General features: G+C 43.2%; 1 protein-coding gene across 1 annotated transcript; it reads left to right on the plus strand.

The window, feature by feature from the left end:
- The first annotated feature begins 11,054 nt into the window (after nt 1–11,054).
- Nucleotides 11,055–14,241, plus strand: SOCS1 (suppressor of cytokine signaling 1). The gene is made up of 2 exons (XM_064153001.1): nt 11,055–11,386; nt 13,259–14,241. The coding sequence occupies exon 2, from the start codon at nt 13,334–13,336 to the stop codon at nt 13,955–13,957; it is 624 nt and encodes a 207-aa protein (XP_064009071.1). The 5' UTR covers nt 11,055–11,386; nt 13,259–13,333; the 3' UTR covers nt 13,958–14,241.
- Nucleotides 14,242–19,335: the final 5,094 nt, after the last annotated feature.

A 19,335-nucleotide genomic window follows, 5' to 3' on the forward strand; every position in this document is an offset into this window, starting at 1 on the left:
ACCTTTCCACTCTTGAGTCTAGTGTTTCCTTCTCCCTGCCAAATCACACCTCTCCTACCCTTCTACTACCACCACAAAATAGCCACATGTTAACACAAAATGAAAAGAAAATTACCACACTCAGATCTGCCTACCACATGCTACTGGAAACTGGGAATTCACTGGAATTCAGGGAACTGGAGGCAAGTCACATGCATTACACCCTTGATACCACAGTTTATCTGCCCATTTGATATTTTAGAGTTTCATGTCTGCTGTTCAGTTTCCCTGAAATTAACCTTTCCAAAAAGTCACTTTAAAAAAAGTCCTCAGTCTTTCAGAGGGATCAGAAACCAATTTCAGGGAACACTACTAACTTTGATGGTAAATTCAGCCACTGAGAGTAAATATACTCTTATGTCTGTGTGCTGGACTAAGTTTTTTATTGAAACAGAGGAGGGCATGTGAAGAATTCTACACAGCTTTGTGCTGAAATACCACAGTATTTATTATATATTGCAGACTTTTTAGTGATGAGCTGGTTTTAATATGGCCCTTGATCAAGCAAGAAAGGGAGATGTGTTTTTTCCAATGCTTGAACCAGGCAAGCTATTTTTATCAGCTCTGACACTTGGAGCCCTCCAGTGCAGGGATCCCTTGGCATTGCTCCACTGGCCCAGTGCACAGCCTCACCCTGCACAGTCTGTGGCACAGTTGTCAGTGACTGTGGGGGAAAAAATGGAACACTGAGACAGTAAGGGTAAAATATAAAAGGAATGAAAGCACAGAATGAAGGGAGGAAAATACAGGGAATTAGGTTATATCTTTTCAGCTAATTCATAATCTGTAATAGAAATGCATCTAGAAGTGAGCTTTGGCTTTGATCTTGGAGTTCTTTTTTTTTCATCTCTTCAAATATAGCCAATTTTTAGCGGTAACACTAATGTCTGGATCCCACTGCTCTATCCTAGGTGAATCTCTGCTTTTCCATTTTGCTAAAAACATCTTCTTGGAAATCTTTGCCCAAATGCCAGTAGCAGCATTGTGGATACAGAAATCAAGTCTAACACAAAGTCACACTTGCATCCTTCCATAGCTGTGGAATATCTGTCACATTCCTATTAAAGAACCAGCACATATTACAGAACAAAATGCCCACTTTGCTTAATAAAGAAAACAAATTCTGAGAAATGTCCTAAGACTACAGACATTCTACTATTGATACTGTGTTTATATACTACTGTAATTGAACATCTGAAGGGCTCTGATGAAGCTTCTGTCAAGCCTTTAGCAAATAAATCTAAAATTGCAACAAACATATATGATTAGTATGGACTTGGAAATATACTGGAATTTATAATGTACTCAGAATTTCTGGATCTCTGGCAGGCCTTTGAAGCTAGCCAAATCTCTCAGGATGTACAGGACCTTGTCTGTAAAAATGCTTCACCTTCACTGTGTGCAAGTCTCCTATAAGCATTAGAAAGGAATTAACTAACTGGAAAATCTATACTCCCTATTAATATTTTAACCTTTCCTTATAGACTCAGAGAGAGGGGATGTAAAGCTATTTATATGGGAAGCCATAAGAGAGACTACAGCATTTAAATTCATGTTCATCAGTTCATTGGTATTTCTTGGTATCTGTGTAGTAGGTGCTCTACTGCACCTGTTTGCCTACAGAAGTTCTTCAGGGAAATAGCCCCAACACTTGAATTCCTTTTTCTTGACAGGTTATAACTCAGCTACTCTGAATGTTTAAACTGGTTATTAGAGAAATCTAATTACAGAACTTCAAATTAGGTGTTAGGGTTAGAGAGTACCTTAAAGATCTCCTAGTTCAAATCCTCCTGCCATGGGCAGGAACACCTTTCCCTCAACCAGATTGCTCAGATATCTACTAAAGCAGCAGCTGCCTGAAAGCTGCACAAATTTGTACTGGACGGGGCTGTAATATGAGGAACATACAGATCATTCTGTTTAGAAGTAAAGCCATGAAGTTATGGAGATAGTTTTGGTATTGCTGCAGAAACTGAAAGGTTACTCTGGCCATACTCCAAGTCATGGTGCGAGACAGAGCCAGGATAGGACAGCTGGAGCAAAGAATGAAAATGAAGGATTCATTTAAAGTGTTTACATATGCGAATAGCTCCAACCACCTTACTAAAAGGTTTTTCTGGAGTGAAGTTGTATTAGAATGACTTGTAGTTCAATTTCATCACATATACAGACACACATTCACTCATACAGAATCAGCCAGGTTGGAAGAGGCCTCCAAGCTCATCCAGTCCAACCTAGCACCCAGCCCTATCCAGTCAACTAGACCATGGCACTAAGTGCCACATCCGGTCTTTGCTTGAAGACCTCCAGGGACAGCAACTCCACCACAGTGTGGAATGGGCAGCCCATTCCAATGGCAAATCACTCACTCTGTGAAGAACTTCCTCCTAGCATCCAGCCTAGACCTCCCCCAGCACAACTTGAGACTGTGTCCCCTTGTTCTGTTGCTGGTTGCCTGGGAGAAAAGACCAAACCCCACCTGGCTACAGCCTCCCTTCAGGTAGCTGTAGACAGCAATGAGATCACCTCTGAGCTGTCTCTCCTGAAGAGTCTGTAGCCATTGATTACAGCACTCCAACTGCATGAGTCATTCCACCCCGTTTCTGTGATGGTGACAATACTGTAGTTTTCCTCTTGTATCAAAGCTTCCAGCTCCTCTTGTTTGTTACCCATACTGCATGCATTAGTGTACATACCCTTCATCTGGGCTGATGGTTTTACCCCTATTTCTGGCCTACCACCTTCAGCTTCCTTCAGTTTGTCTCTAGTACTGTTGTGTTTAACTCCCTTCTCCTTCCAGTCTAGTTTAAAGCTCTTTCAGCAAGCTCCACCAGCTCATGTGCCAGGATCTTTCTCCCACTCTGAGTCAGTTGTACCCCACCTGTTGCTAGCAGACCCAGGGCCATATAAAGTTCCTCAAAATCAAAGAATCCAAAATTTTCTTGGTGGCACCAGCCTCTGAGCCACTTGTTAATCAAGTATGATTTCTATATTCCTCTCAGCATTCCAATCTGCAACTAAGGCTATAGATGAAAAGATTACATTCAGTAAGCTTTTGAAAGTCACCTTGGCAAGTTCAATTCAATTCAATTTGTGGATGTGACTAAGTCTGACACTTCTTTTAGACTACTCAGACATTTTGCCAGTATTTTGGCATTGTTATGAACTGAAATAGATCTGCAGTTGAAATACAGCATAGCATTTCTCTCCAGTTTAAGATAACTGATAACAGGACTTCTCACGGTGTGAGAGGACAAACCTGTCCTTAAAAACTGAGTCATCACAGATACCAAACCTCCTAAAGAGCAACTCAGTGAGATGTCTCTGGAACTCCAGGAGGAAATCCTCCAGGTTGGGCACTCTTCCCACTTGCATATTCTCAATTACATAATTTACTGATAAGGGACATCAGGTCTAATGCATACTAAATTTACATAATTTAGTACTTCTTAATTAATCAAAAAAACATGTGTGGTGAGGTCTGTATCTAACTAATATAGATAGTTCTGAAATTAAATAATATCTAATTTGTATAATTAGATGATGTTTTGGATTTGCCACTTTAATAACAGATGCCAAAAAAACTATATTTAAAGGACTTTTGTGCCAGAAATTGTCATCTTATTCTCTTGATTCCTAGAAATACTGCTGGAATTGGAATATAGTGAAGATAATCTATTCTGAACACAGTTTGGTGAGTTCACATGTAAAAGTGTCTGAGATCAGCAATACACACATGCTAAATATCCACCCCAGTCATCTGAAAGTGTCTCAGTACTTTGTGAAAGAAATACGACTGTCCACCTGGATCTGGGTGAAGAGCTGCAAGAAACTGCTATGACATCACCTGATTTCTCATCTTCCGATAGGCTATTTCTGCCTCCTGTAACAGCACTGTACTGGTTATTTGCTCACCTTGAGAACAAGACCATTCTTTTCCTTTGAATTTGGATTACTGTGTCTCTCTACATTCAAGGAAATAGAACTGAGATTTGGGTCCATTTGACCATATTAAGAATAAAGCTTAATCAGCTTCTGTGGACTAAAAACCAAAGATGAGGGAACATTTGAGTCATTTGCTCCACCTCACCCCAACCATGAAAATCTCATGTGCTGATTATACCCATGAATGAAATGCATCAGAAACTTATTCCACAACCTTTGAATTACTTCAGCAGAAGCTCAGCATTTGCATGTGGTTTGAGCAGATGGAATCACAGGACAATCAAAAAGGATAGCAACACTGATCACCTGCAATAGCAAATGCAAGCTTGTCACATAAATGCAGTAGGACACAAACAGGCACTGATAATAAAAAGATGAGGTAGAAAGTACCTGTAAAAACAAGAAACTAGAGAGAGTAAACATACCATTAAAATGGTAATCAAGAGACACTGAGGACTTTTTTGGATTATGAACTGATGTTTTGCTTGGTGTCCTCCAGGCTCCCACTTAAAAATAAATTTTCACCCAAGCCTTTTAGAACCTCTGCTATGCTCTCTACAGTCAGCATCCTCTTTCATGTTATATGCATATATAACTGAGGGCTCTAAGCACATGTTCAAAGAGTAACCTGAGCTCCAACCCCCACAGCAGAGTTTGGTGTCATAGCTGATTTTTCTGTGCCATGTTACCACTCTCTTTTCATGGGCTTGGGACCTGAAAAGACATGACATCAGGGAACTGGAGAAACAGAATGGCTTCAATGGCAAGGGAGAGAGCTGCTAAGACATTGCAGGAGGTAACAGAAAAGAGGTCCATACTGACTTCATTTGGAAAGGATCATTCAGGTATTGAGGTAGCCAGACTGAAGTAAAATTAGCAACTGGCTCTGAAATTCAAGGTCAATGTTTCTCCAGCCAGCACTGAAACCACTGTGGTCCAGTAAATGTATCTGGAAGCCATATGGTTCATATGGTTCTAAGATATCCAACCAGTTCCACATTTGTATCAACAGTTCCCTTGCATGAATGGTAGCCTGCTACCTCTGCAGTTAGTACCAACATTATTTTCAGAGATCCAAGGTTCCTCCATCAGTTGTGGCGCGTGCACACACATGTCCCACCAAGCAACACAGATCTCTCACTCAAATGGAAAAAAAAAAAGCCACCAGAAAGCAGGTTGCCCCTTCACAACACTTTAAACAACATTTGAGGCTTGCTTTTTTTTTTTTCCTTCTCCCCTCCACTCAAGTCATTACCAAGAAGGATTTCTAAACTATTTGAATGCAGAAAATCCAAACCACATTTGTTAACTGTTCCATTTAGTCTAGGCTCAAGGACATCAGCATTAACTGTCCCAGAAGGAAGAACTAACATAATTTTAAATAAGCAATTCCAGAATAGCCAGCTTAGAAATAAACTTTCCTCATAGCCTCAGATAATTTATTACTTATTTGAAGTAATATCATTTAATATCTCTTACAAAGATATATTTCAGACAGTTTGGACCGGTCAAAGGAACTTATGGGAGGTAGAAGTTCAACTCTTACTCATTTTTAGTAAAGAGTTATGTTTAATTCACTTAAATTCCACTGTTTCATCTTAGCCAGCAGAAATAGGCACTTTCTCACCACTAATTTGCACAGTGATCCTTTTTAGAAGAAAGAACCACTGGTTTCTATCCTCCATCCTTGCTGAAGGGGATTTGAATCATGCATTATCTTCAGAACAACATGAATACCAGTTCAGACATTAAGTATTAATTCTGTGGCGACTGGCTAGCCCTTGTTTAGGTACAGGTATGATGCTTATCAAGGCTTGATAACAATTTGTGCCATTTCAAAATGTATTTTATTCTTGGCATAATGACTTGTGTACGCTGTGACAACTGTGCCATACACACATCATTCTTCAGAGACATCTAGCATGACAGTTAATACCAATGCAGAGTGGGTTATTATTTTAGCCATTTTCCCCAGGAGTAAATGACTGAAAGGATAAGAGGATGGAGCTCTATCAAACCAGGCCCACTTTATTAGTATAGAGTACTATGGAAGTGGAGATGTATAAAGAAATGTCTAGTCACAATAGTCACATTTTTTTTACTTGTCTCAATTAACTATGTCAAACTCTGACCTTAATACATAGTTAAAATGGGTGATGGGGGTTCACACCTCTGTCAGTGCTGCTGGTTTCAGTGCATCTGAAAGCAGACTCAGAAACTGTGGTATCTAATTTACTTGTAAAATCAAAGAATTCCGATTTCAGGGGTTTCATTTAAATGAAAATTCAGATTCTGGAGAAGAAAACAAAACCCACTAAAACAGGAAGGATGGTATTGTGGTTAAGTTTCTAGTATGGGGCTCTGAAGACCTCAATTATGTTCCATTCCTAGCTCTTCTGCAGACTGTCTCATTCTGTGACTTTAAGCAAATCACTGAATCTCTTGCTGCTTCAGTTCCCCTTTCTAAAGGTGATGGTGCTGATTTGGCCAGCTTAGATAATGGGTGATTTCATGTAAGAGCTACCATTTACAGTATCAGCACCAGAGAGGCTCTAACCTCAAGACACTCATAGTAAAATATGTGACCCTATTTACTTGAATTATTCCTACAAACAATTAGCAATTTATTAGACTTGGAAAAACAATCTGATTTCTCAAGGACAACTGTCTTCATAACAATAACATTCCCGTATTCTCACATTGAGCACTCACTTGCTACACCAAACAACATCCTATTCTGCAGACACCTTGGTCTACCGACTAACCCAGCTTCATACCAGAATCAGTCACTGCTTCTAATTCTCAAAAATTAAGAGCAAAGCTGGAATGTGAAGTTCCTGCTGCCTTGTCAGTTTTTGTATTCAGGCTTGGGGTTTTGTTTGTTTCCCCAGACTGCTGTTCCTGCAGGTGGGGGTGAATTCAGCAGGGTGTGGAATGCCCTAAAAGTGAACGCATAATGGGAAATATCCTACATGGTTTCACAACTGCCTCCCTCTTGGTGATTTCACATGTGAGGAAATGCTTGGAGCATAAATGAAGGAAGCTCTGCCTGCATGACACTGCTGCTAGTAGGGCTAAGTGTGGTTTTTTGAAAAACAAACAGGTAAGTGTCGCACATATCCCCAGTAGATACTGTACTCTCCGACCTTCAGAAGTATCTTCAGAAACATGTTTTTTCTCTTGCTGCCTCCTGGCAGACCTTTCCTGGTATGCCTATTCCCAATGCTTTCTGAACAGATTGCCTTTAGACTTTGCCCTGTTTCAGGCCAGTATGTTGTGCTTGTGCTGCACAAATGCTTAGTGATTCCTCTGAGTTTTCCAGGCCAATGCTTAACAAAATAAGGGTAAGAACTTTTTATTGTTAACACAAGCTGCATTTGTTCTTTAGTCTAGCCTTTGGAGATTTACTAATACAACCAAAAGCATTTACTTTCCTGCTCCAAGAAACAAGAGAGAAGGGGGATAAGAAAATGCCTTCCAATCATCTTCTTTCTCTCCAGACTTTGCCTTTCTTTTCTGAGTCCATCAGAAAGGGAACACAATATACTTCTTCATGTGAAATGGTACTTTGTGAAAAGGAGCAAAAAGGACATTTCACAAGGAAGGCTTTATTTGCCAAACAGATTCTAAGTGTAATTCACCTTGCAATCAGCAGTAAGTGTTCATTAAGCTGAGTGACAGAATCATCTGAACTAGCAGCTGTACTTTCAATTTCAGTCATTTCTAGAGACCTTTCTATGTGTGCTCTGCCCAGCAGCTCTGCACCAGCTCCAGATTTACTCACTGCCCTCTACTGGGTAAAAGAATCTCCTTTTATCCAATCCTGCTGGCATGGAGCTCTTTCCAAGGCTCAGATTATGGATATTTTAAATAGAGGGAGAGGAGGTAAGAAAGGAAACAGAAAGATGGGAGTGGAAGACTGCAAAAGCAAACACAAGTGGGCAAAACTGAAGATATCCCAAGAAAGCCCAACCTGTGGGACCTTCAAATCTAAAATGCTGTCCTGCCACAGCATCTTCAGTGTACGCATCTCCTTCACAAATTACAATTGTTGCTTACTTCTCCTGAGCAAGCCTTTTGAGGTACCTTATGGATCACCCTAGACCACTCTCATTGTAATTCACATAGAGATGGTATCAAACTCTGCAAGCAGGAGCCTGACCCACTTGGCTTTCGGTGTCCAAGCTGGCCAGCTCACTCTATCACTGTCCTCAGTTACTGGGAGCTCACCTACCCATTCAACCAAGGCTCCGAAGGTTTGCCATTAAATCTTCTTACCACATTCCTGCTCAATGAAGACAGTTTTTTGGACCAACACTTTGTCAGCTGCAGTACTCAGTACAAGAGAACAGACTGCATGTGCACCTGGAGGATCTTTCCTCTGTAATCTTACAAAATCAAATTTACATGAGAGTGGAACAGCTTTCTTGGCACTTCTGCAGTAACCTACAGCCAACTTCCATCTCATCTCAGAAACACTCATACCACTGTACTGCAGTACAGCCACACCACCCTCCACTCCTTAAAGCCACAGTGATGGCACAAGCCAACAGTGCAGTAGCAGGAAGATAGCTGGGCCGGGTGCCTCAGGTGCTAGGTGAGGAGTTAAGAGGAGCTGTATTCTTGGCTCTGATCTGCATTATTGTGACCCAGTTAAGAACTTCAGATCCCTTTTCTTTAGAGGAGTGTTGGGGAGGAAGAGGACTTTGTCTTGCCTGAGCAGATTTTAAGCTATTAGGGCAAGGCCTGGCTCATGTCTGAACATGAAGAGTGCCTTATACAAAACAGCCAACCAATCTACTCACTGCATGGAACATGCTACACCAAAGCAGGTAGTGGCAAAACATTTCTCACTATTGCACATTCAGATTCTAAAGTAAGTTTCAGTTCCACCATTCTTTCATGCTTTTGTTTTACACAGAAAAACAGTTGAGTGTCCCTTCCCCATCTGCTTAAGCCAAACCTGAGCTGAAGCTCAGCTGCTCAAAAATTGTTTGCAAGAGGAATCAGAGCACAAAGTGAATCTTTGTGCCAGGTCTTAAAATTTAATGATAAGCTCTTTTTCTCTGAATTCATAACATCTATACCCTCACATGACAGAACATAAGCAGTAAATGTTGGCAGCTAAAGCATCCTCAGAAATTCCCAGGTTCATCTATTGTACACTGGCTTCACATCCCTTAAGGTGTTATATTGCCATCAGGTTAATTCAGTCTGTGATGATACTGGATTGCAAAAAGAAATACTCAGTCTCAAAGCAGGAAATACATTCCCTCAACTTCACAAAGGACAACTCGCAAGCCCTTGCCTGCCCCTGTCGCCTTCACTGTTTGACAGAAACATTTCCTTTTCATTGTCAAAAAACATCTTGTTGACTTCAAGGGGAAAAACATCCTCTCTGCTCCTGATGTAAAGAAGCATTCTGGATACAAAACTCAAGTATCCTACTGCATGTCCCCAGCCAAACATGCTCTGGAAGCAATACATTCATGTAGTGATTCCAGATTCAAGGGTCAGTGGCATTCTTCACAAAATTTCTGTATTTTTGGACATGCTTACTCAGATGAATTTACTACACAAGGTACATATCATATCATAGTATCATAGTATCATCAGGGTTGGAAGAGACCTCACAGATCATCAAGTCCAACCCTTTACCACAGAGCTCAAGACTAGACCATGGCACCAAGTGCCACGTCCAACCTTGCCTTAAAGTGCCCCAGGGACGGCGACTCCACCACCTCCCCGGGCAGCCCATTCCAGTGTCCAATGACTCTCTCAGTGAAGAACTTTCTCCTCACCTCCAGCCTAAATCTCCCCTGGCGCAGCCTGAGGCTGTGTCCTCTTGTTCTGGTGCTGGCCACCTGAGAGAAGAGAGCAACCTCCTCCTGGCCACAACCACCCCTCAGGTAGTTGTAGACAGCAATGAGGTCACCCCTGAGCCTCCTCTTCATCAGGCTAAACAATCCCAGCTCCCTCAGCCTCTCCTCATAGGGCTGTGCTCAAGGCCTCTCACCAGCCTCGTCGCCCTTCTCTGGACACGCTCAAGCATCTCAACGTCCCTTTTAAACTGGGGAGCCCAGAACTGAACACAATACTCAAGGTGTGGTCTAGCCAGTGCAGAGTACAGGGGCAGAATGACCTCCCTGCTCCTGCTGACATTAGGCACTTGGCTTCTAAAGTAAAAGGAATTATGAGAAGAAAGACTGTTTGGCCTTTTAAACAGATGTTGGTTATTACTTCAAGAAAAATCCTTTGGCAGAAAGCTCTGGGGCCTTCTTGAGGGTGCACATAAAACATTGGTTTGCTTCTTGAGGTTTCAAATCTCCCTCTGGGCGAGCAGAAAGCTTCCTAAGCCTCTTGCACTGGCTGCTGTTGCAAAGCTATAAATACAGCTAGGAATTTAAGTTACTTTTAAATCTGGTCACCACGTAGAAAATTCCAAGGAAGTTCTGTTGTGAGAACTCAAAACTCACTGTGGTGTCTGCAGAGTCCTCTCGGTTGAAGGATCACTGCTTTTACTACATGTTTTTCTCATTTAAAAATTAGTACTGGTCTAAATTTCCTCCCATTCTTGTACATTTATGTTACGCATTAAGTCCTCTCACCTGTTCTGTCCGTGCTGACTGACAGCCGTGAGGAGAACGGCTATCTTCATCTTAAAACTTCTCTCACTGGCTCCTTGCTCGTTTTTCTTGCATTTTTTTTCCGTTTTAAACTAGCTGCCAGGTGCGAGCCTTATTAATCACTTCTAGTGCCCCTCGCCTCCCTCAGGCCTCAGCGCTGAGACAGCACCTCCTGCCAGGCCCGCCGCTACCCGGGCAGTCCCCGCCCCACCGCGGCCAGCCAGAGCCCCGAGAGGGAAAAAAGACTAAACCCCGATTTAGCCGGGCAGCAGAAACGGGGCCGCCCGAGGCCGGAACCCATCAGGGGCGGCGGGGCGAAGGGCGCAGGGAGCCTCCGGGCGCGAAACCCGCGTCCCCGCCGCCAGAGCTCCGCCTGCCCGCGCTCAACGGCTCGGCACGCGCGGCCCGCGCAGCAAAGGGCGGGCCCGGCCGGCCTCGGAAAGCGAAAGTGAAGCGGGCCACGTGTTTTCGGAGAAGGCAGGGGAGGAGCCGCGGCCAACAGCGCCAGCGCCGCCGTGTTAAATAGAAAGCAGAGGCGATGAGAGGGCCCAGAGGGCTGGAGGAGCCGCTCGCTAGCTTGCTCGGCGGGAGCCCTTGTCCCGGCTCGCTGCGACGCCAGGCAGGGCCCCCGCCCAGAGGATGCGTAGCCGCTCGCTGGGGCCAGCACTAACCGCCGCGGCCAGGACAAGCTGCCGGCTCCGGCCGTCCCTACCCCCAGCCAGCGCGTGTGCTGCGCGCTCCGGGGACGGCCCCCGCCCGCCGCGGCCCGGGCGAAGGTAAGGGAGGGTCTTGTACTCGGCGCGCCAGAGCGGTCCGGTGCCGCGGTTAGCACAGGCGCGACTGAGAAGCCCGAACTGTTGTGCGGGAGCATGGTGGCTTCAGGGGCTTCTTGGGGGGTGTCTTTTCTTTCTACCTTCCGTTTTTTTGGCTCCATGTCCGTGCTGAAGACGAAGCTGTGGTGCCTGGTATTGAAAAGCAGGCAAGACAAGGGGCCGGGCACCCGGCCCCGCTCTCCTCCGGGAACTCCACACCGCGGCGGTGGGAGCCGGCGCAGCCCCTGGCCGGAGCGCCGCGGTCGGATGGGATGAGCCGGGGCCAGAAGTAGCTCTCCTCGGCGATTCAGCTCTGATGGGGTCGAGGCTGCCAGCTCTGGTTTTCAGTCGTTGAAGACTGGTGTGCCCCCTCGCCTCCACGTCCTTCAGAAAGGCACCTAGAACTCTTTCTTTGTTATGGACAGCTGCTGTGGCTTTTACATCTCGGGCTTACCGGTTGTTTCCCACCAGCGTGCTCTGAGGTTTAATTTTTGTTAACTTTAAATATGAGCGATAATCCTGTCTCAGTAATTGGAAAAACTGACATCAGTTTCGTTCTGCTGTGTAAAGAAAGCCCAGCGTTACTTTCAGCCTCTTAAGTTACTTGCCAGCATAAGGATTTTACAGCCGTCTGCCGTTCCAGGAGGGAATAGGACCTAAACGAAATCAAACATCAGGATGTTAAAGTAGCAAAGACAGGAATGCAGCTGTGTACGTTCTTTGAAATCCTCATTAGCATGTTACCCTGAACCATAAGATAGCTGAGGGATTCATTTCTGAGAATACTTCAAGGTTTCTCAGCAAGCTGCTGCTGCAGATCTATATCTGACTACAGGGATAAATCCTAAAATCTATGCTTGCCAGTAAGGTCAAGGCAGCCAGCGGAGATGTATCGAACCACACTGTCAGAGGTAGACATCTCAGGCCAAACTCATTCCTGGTGCTGCACTACTAATTCCTTTGAAGTAACACGAGGGATGAATTTAGTCCTTCATGCTGAAAGATACATCAATAGGAAGCAATTTAGATTGGGGCACTTAAAGTGCATGTGATACAAAAAAGAGAGCGAGACTGAGGAGTAATGCTTTAAGGGTTCATAGAGGTTGATTTGTATAAGCTAGTGAGGTTGTAGCATTGCTGTCCCGAGGGAAAGTTGGAGAAATGGGAAACTGCCATTTATGGCAGAGCTTCAGGTTAACAGAGAGGAAAGGAGTTTTAGGATTACTGTGTAAATTGGCAGCATTGCAGGCTGCCTTTCCAAGTTACACTTCAGTCACACAATGACATCTATTTATCCTCATCTTTTTCCCCAACTATCTGGAGACATACTCAGCTGAAGAGTTTACATTACTTCACTTCCTTTCTTTTTTTTCACACAATGCACAAATGATGTTCTACAAGTTTTGACATCTCGGTACTGGGGAAGAGAGAGGGTGGTGCAGAGAAATACGTAACTGAGCTGTAAAACCTTGTTGCTTTGCTCTCTAAAACACTTGAGAATCTGATGGAGTGTGCACAAGATAACGTCCTATGGAGAGCCTCCTGTCATTTCACTCACTCTAGGTCTTGATCAACTTTTGTGGGCTCATAGCAGGGAAGCTACTTTATCTTCTGTGGCTGTTAATGATCCTTGTGAAGTATTTTTGGAGCTTTGGACTTTGCCATAGTAATAGACTGCTAATCTTGTCAGGAAAGCAAGCAGTTGTTTCTCCAGTGTAAATTGGCAAATGAATATTTTATTTTATAATGGGCAAGAGGCCTCTGAATGGAAGACTTGGTCATTCAGAGATTGCAGTCACTTTGGGGATCTCACACTGTCTTTCTTTGCTATTTCAGAATAGCTGCTGGAAAGGTGCCCTGCCGTAGCTGCTGACGCTATGGAAGACCGCATCCGCTGGTCTAGGCTGTAGGATGGTAGCGCACAGCAAAGTGTCAGCAGATAATGCAGTTGCAGCAGACCCGAGATGTCTACTTGACCCTCCAGCACCAGATCGTTCACAGACTCGGGGCTACCACGGCTCAGGCCGGCCCAGCACTGTGCAGGCACAGAGCAACACACACTTCCGAACCTTTCGCTCACAAGCAGATTTCAGTAGCATCACTCGAGCAAGCAGTCTGCTGGATGCCTGTGGCTTCTACTGGGGACCTCTGACTGTCAGTGCTGCCCATGAGAAGCTGAAGTCTGAGCCCGAGGGCACCTTCCTCATCAGGGACAGCACACAAAAGAATTGCTTCTTTGCCATCAGTGTTAAGACTGCGACTGGGCCCACCAGCATCCGGATAAATTTTCAGACTGGACGTTTCAGCCTGGATGGCAGCAAAGAGACTTTTGACTGTCTTTTTAAGCTGCTGGAACATTACCTAAGCTCCCCAAGGAAGGTACTGGTTACCCCTCTGCGCAAAGTCCGTGTGCAGCCCTTGCAGGAGCTCTGCCGGAAAAGCATTGTGAAGGCTTTTGGAAGGGAGAACTTAAACCAGATCCCACTCAATCCTGTTCTAAAGGACTACCTGAAATCCTTCCCATTTCAGATATAAGTACAGCATTAACTGAATAGGGATGTGTGAGGTGTGTAAAGAAATCCAGTTTCCTGGGTTTTTAAACATGTTTGTCTGTGAGCAAACTTATTTTTGTAGCAATTTACTGTATTTTGGAATGGAACCTGAACACTTGACTTACGATGTTTACAAAAACTGTTTGCACAAACCTGGGGTTTTAAAACCCTGGCATAATTTCTCTGCCAAGCAGAGTATTTTATTATTTTATAATATTTCTAATGCTATTAAGATAATAAACTTTATTGTTGAAGTTTTTAAAAAAAGTAGTTATTCCTGCTGACAAACTTTAACTGCTAATGTGGTGTGCAGTTGTAGGCAGGTTTCCATGCTGTCTTGTTCTTTGCCCTACCACACTAGCCTGGTTTAGTGTTACTCCAGTAGATAGGACTCCTGTCCCAAAAAGCTTGGAACAGAAAGATGGCAAACAAGTAGAAAATGTACTGAGGCTGAATTTGTCTAGGAATGCAGCTCTTTCCTAAATCCATGAGAGCAGGAACTATGTTAAGACTACACTGGTGCATAGTTTTTATGAAAGAGTGAATCAAACCCTTGGCTGAGCTTAGCTGCACCAATGCTGGCTTACCTTATCTGTTAAAAGCTATGATGCTCTAAGCAAGAAGAGAGTGCTGTCTGAGATAACCAAACCACATGAGCTTGGGTAAGGAAAAAGGAAGCTTCCTGGAATTGCTGTTCATATGCTGAAAGGCTGTGAACACTGTATCATGATGCAGTGGGGAAAGGGTAGCTTGGTTCTCCCTTTAACTCAGCATGCACAAAATTGCAAAGGTGCTGATGTCTTTATACTTCAAAAAAGTGGTTTTTGTCTTGGGTTCCTGGTGATCTACAGAGCACAGACTCAGTATTTTAAAAGAATCTATGACTTAACTCCATGATAGGATCCAGTCAGCATAAGCCTATAGGATTGCAGCTGTAATTTCTCATGGTAAACTGCATTCAGAGAAAGTTAAAATATATTAGCATCTGTAGAAACTTCACTAATTTCCTACCTGTTTATAAAATGCAAGATCTGTGTCCCATAGAGTGAGATGCCTAATTCAGTGAAGTATCACCTGCATTATTATAAAGCAATTCTCTCCCAAGCATTTTTTGAAATCCATGGAAAGCTGACTTAGAAAACCAGTTGAACCAAATCACTTCAAAGAAGGCAGAGAGTCTTTCACAGAAGTGCACTCTATCAGCACAGATCTATGGCTCTTACAGTAACCGTAACCAGTAAATGAAGTCATCTTTAGAGTTTGCAAGACAAAAGGTTTAACCCTCTACTGTAAATCAGCTAAAGCCACTTCTAGGAAACACAGAGTCCATGTAATATAGTGTTCTTTACTGAATAATTTGTTTAATATTATTTACCTCTTACCTTGCTGGAGTTTCTTTAGAATAAGTAAGTTTCCTCATCAAACATGACTAAGGATCACTCACAGTGCCACAATGTCATTGGACATTGTGAAAAGAGGAAAAAGAACACACATGTGACCCTTTCTGCTTCCCTAAAAATGTTCTTTGGATTGGTCTCGACTAGCAGTCTCCCATTCTCTTACCAGCCATCCCTGGCTGAGATTAGCAGAGAGCATTTCTGCTTAATTCTAAAGTTGGAATTAGTTGCCAAATGATGCATGTCCCCTCAGCTGCAAAGATATAAATTGGAGAAGCAGAGAATGCTGTGTAGATAACAGTGCAGAACAAAGTGACTGTGAATGTGAACAGGTTTAAGAAGCTAAACTGGGAAAATCAGAAAGGGTTGTAGCATGAAGGCTACCGAACTGGTTTGCTGTCAGCAGAGATTGTTATCTCTTCCCAAGTCTTCCCAGCCCCACACTACAGAATCTTTTAACCCTTCCATCCTCAGACAAATGGCTCTTGCCTTGCTATACAGAGATATAGGTAGAACAATACAATATATCTTAGAAGGTTCTCCAAAACAAAACTAGGGGCTTCCTACTGAGACACACAGAATGTAAAGCAGAAAGACTGCACTCATTTAAACCACTATCCCAGCAGAATCAAAATCTGCTTTCTCCCTTTTATTGCTTTAGAGCATGTTTAGCAGAAATTATATCCTCTCACCTAAAATGTCTAAATGAAATGCAAACACAGGATATTCCAGAAAAAAAAATCAGAACTATAAATATGGACAAGAAAGTCAGAAATGTATAAAAGACCTCTTAACAGCAGAGGAGACAAAGCTGGCTTCTATTTTAAAGCTACTTTTCACCTGCCTTACTCTCCTTCTTTCCTCCTGTCTTCCTCTCTGCCCAGCAAACAATGCAGTGGCTGGGCAGATCCTCCTTCCAGCAACTAAGAAATCCTAACCACAGCATGTGTTCAGTGTCTCTCTGTGCTGCTCTCTATAACAGCTCATTAAGAGCTCTCTAAATAAAGTCAAATTTAAGGACTCTGTCCCATCCAAGGAGAATAGCAAAAGTTTCACAAAGATTTCTGTATTAATTCCATCTGTCAAATCTCTAATCCTCTGTTTAATAAAGATCAAATAGGGAAATCCGCTGTATTCTGCACCTAAAGCAATGCAAACACACTAACGCTGCAGTGATTTTAATCCCCCACTGCTAAACAGTACGTGAGGAGTGGTGTTTCTAGTCCCTCCCCTTCTTGCCCAGATCTTTCCTCTGACCTTTTCACTCCTGGCTGTGGCTGGAAAGCGAACAGTCAATCTGGTAAAGGACTATGGAAGGATTTGAGCTATGCTCAGGAGGAGAACAAAGCTGCATTTTCTGAAGAGACTAATATAGTTAGTGGGGAAGGAACAGCTTTAAAATAATACCATTTACAGCACAGCTGTGTCACCTGAAAGGACTCTGGTGGGGGGTCTCTGTCCCACAGAGAGAAGCACGTTCTTGCTAGGACAGTACCCAGCCCTGCTCCACTGCAATGCTCCTATGGCCACAGACAGCAAGACTGAGGCTTCTTTGCTTTTTGAAGACTGAAACACACATTTGCCTCCAGAGTAGGTTAATTTACATACGATGCTGCAGCTGTAAAACACTTGCCAATGAATAGAGCTAATTAATAGATCTGTAGGAGTTCAGAGAACTTGGTTAACTCGGCTGTGAAGAGTTACTGAATGCTCAGTCGGAGTCTCTTGAATGACAAGCATAACCTCACCCACTGTGAAGCTGTGGTCACACTAATTCTGTTATGATTGAAGTCATTTACAAGAAGTGAGGCTTCAGCTGCAGTCAGCACTGATGCTATTTTCAACAGTCAAGAAAAAAAGTGTCCCCTAGGGCAACACACTGACCGTATCTTGCCATCAATACTCCTCACCCAGCTTGTACTTAATCCTCTATTGAACAATGTATCCATCTTCTTCCTATACCTTTATTTCTCCTTTTTTTTCCCCCTCAGTCTTTTCTGTTACGTTGGGCCATTCAGCCATTCAGTTCCTGGCTGTCCTTCCATCCATCCATTCACGTTGCTGACAGCTGTGTGAGCAAAGCATTTATTCATTAATTCCAGCTTTGAGACAAAGGCTGTGTTAAAGCAACTTAATTTGGACTCTACATTGCTGTCTGCGCAGTTAAAGTGTAAGCTAACAACTCCATGTGCAGTAGCATCTCCCAGTTGCAAATAAATGCTGTTCAAGACTTCTCATTGCCACTGACTTGACTGCTGTCATACTTCTGCATAGTACTGAGATACTGTCCCTGTATCTGACTTTTTCCTACCAACACAGCAGTAAATTTTTTGCATCAGGGTCCAGTTTGCTCTTTGTATCACTATGGAAAAACAGAAATAGGCCAGCAGAGAGCATAAAGAAAAGCCCAACTTCTCCCACCCATTCCAACATGCAACCACTGCTCAAGTATGGCAATGCAGCAAATCCCTACTCACTTGGGTAGGTAAATAATAAAAGTGGTTTAGGGCTTTGCTTAGATGCTGTGATATCTCTTGGTTCTATGCTCTGTTTTAGTTGCTTTTCATAGCATAAATATGCATCCTGGCTCCATTGAGGAAGCAAACAACTATCTGGCCCTTCCTCATTCTACCACTAAATGGCTCTTGCTACGACACTGTGGACTACGAGTGGCATAAGAGAGATCAGTGGTTCAACAGTCAAGATATAAAATATGTGCACAAGTGAACACATTAATGATGAGGAAGGAGAATGACAAAAATAATTAGGAAATTTTCAGAAGAGATGCTAGCAAAGGGTGACTTTGCTGAGATGAACACTGGGACATTTTTAATGCTGGTATCAGCAGCAGCTGTGAATAGATAAGAAGATAGCTTTAGAGGGAAGGCACAAGTAGCATTACATCTCAAAGTCTGTACTTTCCATGTAGTTATAAAGCCATCCTTTAAATGGTTACAATGCTCCCAGAGTAAGTGAGGAGTGAGAAGTTACCAGTATACTGCCATTGTAAAGGAAGCCTCAGAATTCAGTTACCTTTATCTTAAACTGAAGAGCTGTGACAATTTCACCAATCTCTTCCACCTTTCACAAAACTTAAACAGAAAATAAGGTGCTTTACTGTACTGGTCTACCAGGCACCCTAAAGATGGCATTAGCACAGGACAGCCAGCAGCATGAAGCTTTGGGAGTGTGGAGATGCTCCTACCACTGTGCTGTTTCCATGGATCCTGATAGGAAGGACACTTTGCAAGACAGTGTGAATGCAAGAAGATAGGCAGCATACTACGTACTTGTTATTTCTCTTGGAAAATCTGCTCTAGCCACATTAACACATGTTGTAGGAAAAATAAAAATATTAACCATATTCAATATCAGGTTTAACACATCAGAACATACAAACAGCTGGAGTGAAATCTTAGCAACAGCAAAATAAAATTGCAGAGATGATCAGCTTTTCTATAGCTATTATTAAATAACAGTAAGTATCTTTTTAAAATGACATCTATGAGTTACGTTTGCATCACAATGATTGCTTACCTATTGCCCCAGCTAACTTCACAGCCTGAGGGTAACACGGAACCTTATCTGTGCTGCTGTTTTGATACCAAGTGTGCATATAAGATTCTGAGCCATTTCCTGCCCCCATTCCTTCCAGCCTGGCAGAGTATTTGCAAGTCTCCCCTGTGCCCTTCAAACTGAAACTGGTCATCATGCTACATTTTCACTCTACCCAAACTTTCCCCAAATCAACTTCTCTACAGCAGAAACTAATAACTAATTGCATCTGAGTCAGATTGAGCTTTCAGAGTGAGATTTTAGGTGTCCTCTCTGGGATTTGAACAGTTTCTGTTTCCAACACAGAAAGGTCTGAAGCACTGGTGGGACTTCAAATGTCTTCAAGTTTCTGCCAGGCACACAGTCCTGTGGACTATAAGCTTAGTATGGAACACACTGGGAACACTTG

Source organism: Pogoniulus pusillus, chromosome 13, assembly GCF_015220805.1.
Source record: "Pogoniulus pusillus isolate bPogPus1 chromosome 13, bPogPus1.pri, whole genome shotgun sequence".
NCBI lineage: Eukaryota > Metazoa > Chordata > Aves > Piciformes > Lybiidae > Pogoniulus > Pogoniulus pusillus.

What these genes read in the sequence shown, in the direction of transcription:
- SOCS1 (XM_064153001.1), top strand. Translation starts at nt 13,334, where the DNA reads ATGGTAGCGCACAGCAAAGTGTCAGCAGATAATGCAGTTGCAGCAGAC.